The sequence below is a fragment of the Morone saxatilis genome, unplaced genomic scaffold (assembly GCF_004916995.1).
Source record: "Morone saxatilis isolate NCDOM2014 unplaced genomic scaffold, NCSU_SB_2.0 Contig20, whole genome shotgun sequence".
Classification (NCBI taxonomy): domain Eukaryota; kingdom Metazoa; phylum Chordata; class Actinopteri; family Moronidae; genus Morone; species Morone saxatilis.
Genome location: NW_023339763.1, coordinates 7,864,971 through 7,875,389, shown reverse-complemented (window position 1 = coordinate 7,875,389; position 10,419 = coordinate 7,864,971). Strand labels below are relative to the sequence as shown.

General features: G+C 38.1%; 1 protein-coding gene across 1 annotated transcript in view; it reads right to left on the bottom strand.

Moving 5' to 3' along the window:
* Positions 1-2,760, bottom strand: part of irf1b (interferon regulatory factor 1b) — a 4,494-nt gene extending 1,734 nt beyond the window's left edge. Inside the window, 7 exon segments of the mRNA XM_035667056.1 lie at positions 171-287; positions 418-541; positions 760-800; positions 986-1,153; positions 1,259-1,358; positions 1,759-1,851; positions 2,600-2,760. Of these exon segments, the coding sequence (XP_035522949.1) occupies positions 171-287; positions 418-541; positions 760-800; positions 986-1,153; positions 1,259-1,358; positions 1,759-1,845 (637 nt within the window). The 5' untranslated portion in view covers positions 1,846-1,851; positions 2,600-2,760.
* Between the last annotated feature and the right edge of the window lie 7,659 nt (positions 2,761-10,419).

Below are 10,419 nucleotides of genomic sequence, written 5' to 3'. Positions count from 1 at the left end.
TCGTTGGCAGAGTCGTAATCTGGAAGATCACAGCAAATAGAATGGGAGAGAAAGGAGAGGGGACATGAGTATGGCATTGTGATATTGGTCTATCTGTTTGAATTTACTTAATTTCACTTAGTCCTAAAGCATGTATTTAAGCAAGTATGCGATATGTGTTGTTGTCGTACCAGGGCTGTGGTCAGGTGAAACTTCAAATCTTTGGTGGAAGTTGTTGTTGTTATAGCTCTCAAGCTCAATGTCAACTGACCAGTCAGGAACTTCAGACGGAGCCACAAACATGAATTCTGCAAAGATGGCAAACAATAGCATTAAATAAACTTGGTGCTCTAACTTTAAGTGGCAAATTCAAGGCAACATTTCCTACATGCAGTAACCTAAAATTATATCTTCAACTATACATATTTTCTTCCTCACCTTGCTGCTCTGTGTTCACTGTGCTGTCAACTGTGTTCTCCTGAGTGGAGAAAGTTTCTTCTGGCGCTGACTCATCCATGGAAGTCTTACTGTCCATGTCGTCCTCCATCTTGACAATTGAGCTCTGCAGAGACAGAAATAAAGTCACATTCTGTGAGATTTAGGAAAAAACCACAGCAAACATTTGCAGTCGTATGTCTAGCTACTGCACCAGTGCCATTAAAACGATCTGGGTCAGTGTGAGCGTGACATAATTTGAATAGACCTCTGACTACGTAACCAATAAATTTCACTTAAGTCAATATAAAAGTAGAATAGTCATAAAAAATGTACTGTATTTACCTTCTTCCTTGGCTTTGTGTCCTTTGCTTTGTTTCGTTTATCTGTGCAGGTGAAAGAGAGACATTTTGATCACTTAAAACATCTTAAATGGCTCATGGCGTGATTGCAGAACAAACTGAGTAACAGAAAAAGAAAAAAAACATCAGCAACTGAAAGATGCTGCAGACCAACGTTAATTCTTTTTTTTTTTTAAGAATGCTTGCTCACTTCCTGTCAGTTGTCTCACCTCTAGATTTTGGTGTGGCAGGCAACATCCTGAAGACGCGCATGGCTTGGTGGCCTTTATTGATGCTCTTGTCTTTCACCTCCTCGATGTCAGGCAGTGAGTTCATTGCACAGCGGAAGTTGGCTTTCCATGTCTTCGGGTCACTGGTCTGACCTTCCACATATTTCCCTGCAGAATGCATTTTGTTTAGTTTCACACCTTTTTCATCCATAAAAACAAGAATCTTCTGTGTTATTATTTGCATAGTTTAGGTGTGTGTTCATGCTGGCTCACCTGTGTGAATGGCCCACTTTTTGAACAGACACGCGTCCTTCTCCATCTCCCAGCCATGTCGAGCTGCATGCTTCCAAGGAATTGAGAACATCGTTCTATCCTGTAAGGAACAAAGACATAGAAAAATTGTGATATATTGCAAGAGGCTGCCATTCAAACTGAGCAGGCCACTGTTAACAGTTTTCTATTGCATTGGCAAAAATTATGTAAAAATAATATTTGCATAGCACTGTATCATTTGCCACAGTAGTAACACACACAAAATAAGAATTTGTTTTGGTGTCTATTTTTTACCTGTTATGAGTACCAGAAGTGTTGGTTTAAAATATTAACTCCAACATTTATCCCAACTTCAAACAAACTACTCTAAAAGTAATATGAAGTTGTTTCGCAATTACATTTCTAAATATCTATTTCTGTAAGTATTAAAATATACTGACTGCACTTCAGTAAATACCATTTACATGAACCAATCCAATTTGTTAAAATAAGCCTCTCACCTTATCCACCCAATGCAGACCCGTGATGGAGTTTGAGTCGATCATCTTCTCCAGCCATGGTCTCATCCTCATCCTTGACACAGGCATGTTTGCCTAAAATATGCAGGAAGAGAGGAAAAGGAGTAAGTCTTTAGATAAATGAGTAATACTGTGGGTGATATACAGTTGTGAGAGCAAATGAACTCCCGCGTCAGTTTAGATTTACTGCTGCCTGCTGCCTGCAGGAGGAGGGTGAGCGGAGTTCACGGCCAGGGCACGTAGGCTGACCGGGGATTGGGGGCGTTTACGCGTAGGAGTAAGCGTTACTTATGAAGGTCAAAATGAACCAAAAATCATTCCGGGACTTCACTTTTATGGCTTTATCATTATAAAAGTTTTAAAATGCACATGGACTGCTATATGCAATCCAAAACTCTTCCTGCAACTTGATCCTATTCCTGCGGGTGAAATTTCTAGTAGTGCGCGGAGAGACCACACGCCTCCTCCTCCTCCACTGCTGCATGCATGAGATACACCTAAGTTAAAAAAAAGGCACTTAGCCCCCTGTTAAACTGATCTTTCGAGAAATTAAGAGTCCTACTGCACGCATGGTGTGCAATAATCGCACAAACTTTACCATCCAAAAAATTAAAAGCATCAGCTGGTTACATTATTTTGTTTCATGTTAGCTACAAACAAATGTATCCTCCTGTACATGTATTCAAGATTTACGATATTTATTATTTATTATATATATTCTAAGCAGCTCCCGGCAAAAATACAATGTTAATAAAGTAAAATATATGTAAATATGAGGCATTCCATGATAGTAGAAGTGATAAATGAATATCAAATCACTTACAGAGTTTGCTTGTTGTAAGATCCGTAAAGAGGAAAATGCACAAGAATAGTCCGATTAGTTTAAGTTTGCTCCAGAGAAGCTTGTCCTCGTCTTTGTGTTATCCACTTGGAGACCTATCTTGATCATCAGAAGTGGCACTAAAGACTCTCAGAAATCAACCCCCATTTATAGGGTGCAATGGGTTTTCCCCGGCTGGGCGATGAGATATGCCCACTGTAAAAAATGTCCACAAGGAAAACAAAAGTTAAAACATGTTGACTAAGAATCCTGTTTTTCAAAGAGCATGTTGAAACATTTTCCTATATAATTACCACTTAACAGATTTTTACCATTGCAAGATCATGCATATCATGTTTTTTCTTAAATTAAGTGTGCATATCGTGAATATGAGTAGAAACACAGATCACTGCAGTTAACACCAGTTTACACCACAAAATAAAAACCCTACAACTAAAGTGACTTGCACTGTAAACAGCTGATCTAACCTCTGCAGATCTGCACTTTATTCCCTCCTGCATATATTCTAAATGACATCCGAAGACGCTCCTGGATCAAATGCTAAAATTAAGTTAGGTGAAGGTGAATTTTTTTTACAGCGTGTCAGCGCATGCGCCGCAGTCCCCTCAGTCCAACAGTTGCCTTGTTTCCGAGAAATCACGTTGTTGAATGCAAGGAGGAAGTTAATAACAACACGGGTTGATTACGGCGGCTTATTGCACGTAGGCAGGACCGGGTTCCGACCCTCAAACCTGAATGAGCTGACTCGTCTGTCACTTTCATGTTTTTTATATATCTTGCACGTGACAATTCTGCAGACCCACTTATTAAAAAGTTGAATTTGCAGGCATTGTCACACACTGCAAACTTTATCTGACCGTGCTGTTTACACAAAGAATGAAATGACTGGTTTTATTATTATATTCATGATGTATATATCAATTATTAGATTGGATCATGTGCAGAATATAGGTTTGACTATAGTAATATTAATAATAATAATTTTAATGTTTAGCAGTAGTAGTAGAAGTGATAGAATCTGTGATATCAAACTGTAGTTTGGAGATTGTGCAAAGCAAATGGTACACTATTAAAGAATATGCATAATAAAAAAACATAATAAAGAGCCTAATTGCTACCTTGAACCACCTGCAAACACACCCACGCACGCACACACACACACATACCCACGCGCATTCATCCACTGACCCCACAGCCTGGTATGATAAACATCTGCCGGGACCAGCCCTTTAGTATAAACAGCAGCTCAACTGAGAAGTCAGGCATTTACGAGAAATGATGTAGTAATTTCAGCCACCGGTAGAGGCAGTGCGGTACAGGCTTTCTCTCGGTGTACGGCACTGTGGAGCTGACAGCGAGGCTGACAGCGGTGGAGGGGCAGTTGTAAACGGCGCGGAGGCAGCAGCTGTTTGGCCTCAACAGGACAGGGCTGCCGAGCTCTGTTTAACACGCATTATCCGTCCTATCTGTGGCAGCATCTCCCAAAGAAACGCCAAAATGTGCGCACACAACTGCAAAGGGGAATGACTCGACACGAGCTGCTGAAACATTTTATTATGTCATGAGATATTCTTAAATTCGGTGCTCGGTTTTCTCAGTTTTGGCAGTTTTACAGCTCCTAATAAATGTTACATAACGGCACAGACATGCACACAGGCTATAGCTCTCTGGCCACCCGTGGGGTATTTGGGAAACCCCACACCAGCGCCGTCACAGCCACCGGTGCTGTCCATCTAGGGGCTTCCCGCGCGATGAGTGTGTTTGCGCTCGTGCCCGCGAGGTGAGGCTCGAGCGCGCGTCTCGGGAGGGAATAGCGGGGAGTTTTCCTGCGGAGTTTTCACCGGCAGTCGCTGCGTGGGATTTCCCGATGAAAGCACAAATCTGGATTTGCAGGGGAAAATCATCCCGATTTTTCTGAGCTATGCTTGTTGTTTTGTTCCATCACGTACAACCGAAACTGTTGTCCCTGCCGATGAGTTACTGCAGGATGGGAGAGAGAGAGAGAGAAAGACTGTGAATTGAGGAATTCACTGGGTTGTGCTGAGGGGAAAACACATGCAGCTGTGTAGGGGTTGTTCTCAGATCAGATTGATTGATGATTGAAAATAAATGATAAAGAAAGTGAAGGAGGGTAAGCTCACAGTAGTGGTCCCGAACGTGCAGGATAGGGACCCCCAAAATAAATCTGAGGGGTCCCAAGATGATTAATCGGATAGGAGGATTTAAAATATACATCTCTTTTATACAAAATTGTGTGAATTTATTCTGACTTCACAATCTTTTTGCCTTGTAGGGCTTTAAAAATATTACACGTTGCACATAGACATCATTTTAAGGGACCACAAGCCAAAGAGATTGGGAACGGCTGTGTTATAGAAGTGTAGAGCCTTCTGTTGTGATGAACCTGTTATCATCGTTTTGTGCTTTCTCAAATCAAAACATTTAGGTGTGTAAAGTTTTCAACCCAAATCCACTTTATTTACATCCTAATCTTGTTTTCACACCCACTGTGACAATTTCCTGTGTATTTATTACACTCTGTCCATACAGTGATGGTAATTCTGATTATTTAGGCCACCTGCTAGGATAAGACAGTAATTTGAGGCTTTGGGGCGAGGCAAGCAGCTTGAGCATCCAATCTCCCCCTGGACCATCTGCTTTAACAGTTCACTGACACTGGATCAAGTCAAAGCCCTCCTTAGTTAGCCTGCAATTGCACCGCGACCTCATGCAGGGTAGGAGGGAGGGGGGGTTGGTAAACAAGGTAGAACATCTACTTTCTTCAGATAACATGTCTTACCCTATTTGATCTGAATTTTAGGGGAAATTTCTAATGGGCCAATTGTGCTGAATCATAACACATTAGTGTTGCATGCTGGCTATTTACCAGTTTGTCGCACAGAAGTTTCAATTTGTTTTAACTCGTCGTCTATTTCTGGGTACTGCAGGCCTTATCATCACTGTTTAAGTGCTGAGGTTGTTTACCGTGCATATTTATAAGTCAGTCAGTTTTTTTGTTGAACTGTCGTCGGTTGACATTTTGGTTCCTCCTTGGTCTCCGTGTTTGTTTTCTTCACGTTCTTTTCTCACACAAGAAATATCTGTCACATCAAACACTCCAAATCGCCAAATCACCTGACACACAGTTATTTGGTAAAGCAAAAAATGTATTGCTTTGTTTTACGGATTTGTAATCATTTTCTAATAATTTCCAAGAAGTCCTGGAAAAAACTATGTGTGCTAATTGAACACTATCTCTATTTTCCCTATAATTATTAACAAATACATATCTTGAAACATATTTGTAGGAAAACATATAATAAAGCATTACTATTAAAAAACAACAACTGAAACCTCAGTCCTCTCAAATCAATCAATGTATTTTTGCCCCATCATTTTAAATTAGCATAGCATTTCCTTAACCTTTGACTTTTTCTGTTTTTCTTTTCCTTTTTCTGTTATTGTGATTCTGGTGGAAAGAGAAGATGAGAGGGAGAAAATGAACGGTGGAAAACAGAGACCACAAGATTTAACAAAGGATTCACCTTCCTTTGTTAATCTTTGTCTCTGTTTTCCACCGTTCAAAAGAGTGCTAAAAATATATTATTGCAACAAATTCTACAACGTATGCATACAATTAACAGACATGAATAAACATGTGAAGTTTCCACTATTCACACAGACACCCCTCAGGCCAGTCACACACAAATTACATCATCACTGCAGGTTTCAAGGTTTTTCTCAAGTGACTTTAAAGTTTAGCACCCCCCTCAGCCCAATAAGTGTACTGTGTGTGAGACAGTTCCTCAAGTGACTCACTGCACCATCCCATAAATCCATCAAACTAGTTTTGTCTGAGCTGCTGCAGTGGAAACTTTCTTAAAAGAAACCATTATAAGTAATAATAAGCAGTGGTGGAAATAGTTTTCAGTTTTTTTACTTAAGTAAAAAAACAAATACAAAAAACAATTCCACAATGTGAAAACACTCCATCAAGGAGTCAAAGTTTTTCATTTAAAATGGTACTATTGATAAAAGTATAGCAGTTTTCTCACTTTAATTTACTTTAAGTTTTAAAAGTAAAAGTAGTAACTCCGATATAATAAATTATATTATTAATGCATGCTGTCTTGGCCCCTTCACTCTTGTCACTATCGATTAAAGGCAATTTTTTCCTTTTTTGTGAAAATGTTGAAAAGTGTTTACCTCTTAGGACCCCAAATAGTTTTCAAATTTTCAAATTTAAATGAAACAGTGTGACAAGTTTAGATGGTAAATCACTCTCGGGTGGAACTGCAAACAACTCATAGATGTCTGATACATAACAAGAAGCCCCAACTGTATACTGCTTTTTAGTAAGAGATCACAATCCAAATTATTATTATTATTATTATTATTATTATTATTATTGAATAAGCTTATGATTTTTTTTTTACTAGATTAAATATAGTGGGAAAAGACTACAATATCTTATGATATCTCTGGATTGTAGATGTACTCAGTGTCTTTAAGTGCAGTATTTGACTAACCATACTAGACTGTAATAAGTTGGTAAGATGCCTAAAAAGGGAGTGAGTTCAAGTCTAACCCCAGTGCCTAAAGATTGCTGTAAAAGATGTGTTTATGGATTCTAAGTAAACCTACTGTCTTTCCATCAGAACATGAATGACATGAGTGGCTGTAACATGACATAACATGCAAACAGGTAACAGGGCTTTTCTCCAGTCAGCTTTTGTTTCTCGTCATCACAAACATACTGAGAGAGTAACTCAGTTTTCTTCTCATGTTTTTCTCAGTCCACAAGGTTTCGGGGGCTCATAGAGTTAGGGGTGTTTTTTTTTTGGTGAATATTTGAAGTGTGTCTTATGACAGAAGAAACTAAACTAAGTCAATTTAGGAGACTACAACACCAGTGCCCTCTTCTGCTTCAACTCTGTGTAACTTCTGTTAGTCTGAGATTTGTTGGTTACTCCCCAACCTTAGACTGCTCATCAAACTAGCCCTAAAATAAACTAACATTGTGAAAAGGTATCACAAATGATTGGTGCATTACAGGGAAGTACGTTAGTTCTCTAAGTTGGTGTCTGGTTACTGATTAAACCCATGTTGGAGCGGGAACAGAGATAGCAAGAAAATATCTGGGTCAAAGTGACGTCATGCTTCTGGTCACTGTTTCGTATCTTTAGGGCTGTAAAACATTGTTGAAATGTATGGTAAGATATAGGAACCAGAGGCAGATGTCAATCTGTCTTGTAGATTTAAGCACAATCTATTAAATTATGTTCCTTTTATGCCACCATTATATTTTAATCTTAATCTCTTGCCTTCAACAGGTCTTAACACAGATATATCACTCAGGTTATTTGTCCTTTCAACACTGGTGGACATCTGTTTTGTCCTCTTTGTGGTGGACATCTGTTTTGTCCTCTTTGTGGTGGACATCTGTTTTGTCCTCTTAGCTGATTTTACAATTGCACTAGTCACACATCTTAAAACCCAACTAACCCACTCATGTGTTTTATTTGTTTGATTAGGTTACCTTTGTTCTTGTCTGTATTGTGACATAATTGTTATAGCATCAATTTTAATTATTTTTGGCCACGTGACTTAAACGTCTTAACTTATCTTCAATGAAAAAAGACATAAAAATGTCTTAAGATTTGTAAATAAAACAATTTATTGATTTCTAATCCCACCTTTAGATATGTCTATTATTATTATTATTATTACAGTATATTTATTTGGTAACTGTAGTTACTAGTTACTTTCAGTTACCACAGATTTAGATTAATAGTAGAAAATGTATTCAACAAATACATTTGGATGTAATATTATAGGTTAAGATAACATGAGATGTTATGTATGTTTATGGAAATTCAAAAGCTGTCCAGCATTGTATAAATGGCATAAAATAGCTCCAACTTTTTGCAATATTAAAATGATGCTTATGCATTAATGCATCAATAATTTTAATCCAATAATATAATATACTGTACATTCTATATAATGAGTACTTTTACTTTTAGCACTTTGAGTGTTTTTCGATGAAGTAAAACTTGACTTGACAAGTAAAAGCATGACTTTTGCTATTTCTACACTCTGGTATTGCTATTTTTACTAAAGGAAAATATCTGACTACTTCCCCAAGCTGCTCTAAGGCAAATTAGTAATTTAAGTCTTGTCAGTATTAACATTTTTGGATAAAAATCACATCTTTTATTCTACCATAAAGATGAGTGCTGTTTGCTATGTTGAACCACTATGTTTCTAAAGTAGCTCAGAAGGGACAAACCAAACCCTGGCACCAGACAGGGGTGCTCATGTTTTTAGTGCATTTTGCGTGACTTGTGACCTAGATCATTTTTTTCATTAAAAAGTAAAACTAAAATCAAACATAATTCATTCACTCATAAAATATAGCCAGATGTTTTTACTGGATAAGGACTATAAGCCATGTGTTATGTAAGAAAATGACATTTTCACCTTGAAACATAAGGAATCCTCAATTTATTACCATCCTGTCAGAAAAAAAATATGGAAAGTTATTTATCCCTTTTAACCCCTGACCGTAACCCCAACCTCACATATCTGTGGAAATATGATAACACTTAAGATTCTTTCATGTTTTACATAATGACTTGTTTTTCCAGCTGTTTTTTACCCAGCAGGTTTTTTTTGTCTCGTGTGTACTTTGAGCACATTGCAAACTAAATAAACTAAGTAATCAATGCTGTTACCTAAACCATGTTCACTCTCCTGATGTTCCAGCTGGCAAGATCATAGGTAACTCGGTTACGATTTACAACCTACATTGAAATAAAAAGACAGCTTGTAATTTGATTTTTTCTCCTCCTTCATCAATGAAGATTTTGGCTGTTTGTCTCAGTACACCGATCATTCTTTGCCTCTGTCTTGTGTGTTTTCACTGCAGTGGGATCGGAGAAGAAAAATAAGAAGAACGCGAAAGTGACGGGAGGCACTGCTGCAAGTGACTTAAATCACCCATTTAATAAGGTCAGTCAAATGACAGCAGCACAATAAGACAATGTCAGCCACATGGAGACACTTGTAAGTCAGATGAGTGAATTTATAGGACACATACTAGATAGATATAGTTCATTGTATGCTTTTCATTTGAAATATTCATATAAATGTGCCTGTTGCTGCACTCAAAATGGGGCATGAGGCATTAAAGGTGCCATGGTATTCAGAATTCACTATAAATAAATAAAAATGTTTTTCTTCAAATAAATAGAGTTACTGGATGACTTTTTGTTTAATTAGTTTCATTAGCCCCTCACAGACAGGTCAAATAACAGCCAGTCAAGACTAAAATCATCAGTCTGAAGGTACCTGAGATAAAAATCACTTTGGATGTAACCCCGGAAGTGCCAGTGGGCCAAACAGTGATCTCCCTAATGCGCAAATAAACCAAAATAAACAGTCGTTTTAAATTGAGTGTAAAATTCAGATATTTGTTTTGTCCTCTCTCGTTCTTATCCATGCTACCACTCACACACTGCCACTGTCACTTTGTCAGTCCCTCTCAAGGTTACTTTAGTTCATTGGGAGTGTCTTATTGCACCACGTGATCCTGATGCAAAGTTACTCAAAGCTGTGCTCAGCTGCAGGGACGTTTAGCCTGCATGGTGTGATGTAGCACGGGCTAAAAATAACACAGCTTCCCTTTGATAGAAAACACACATTTATAACGTTTAAAACACACGAAAATACCCGGATGCGATCTGTACTTCAAATAATATTGACTCGTTTTACATCATAGAAAAGGATCATTATGTGCA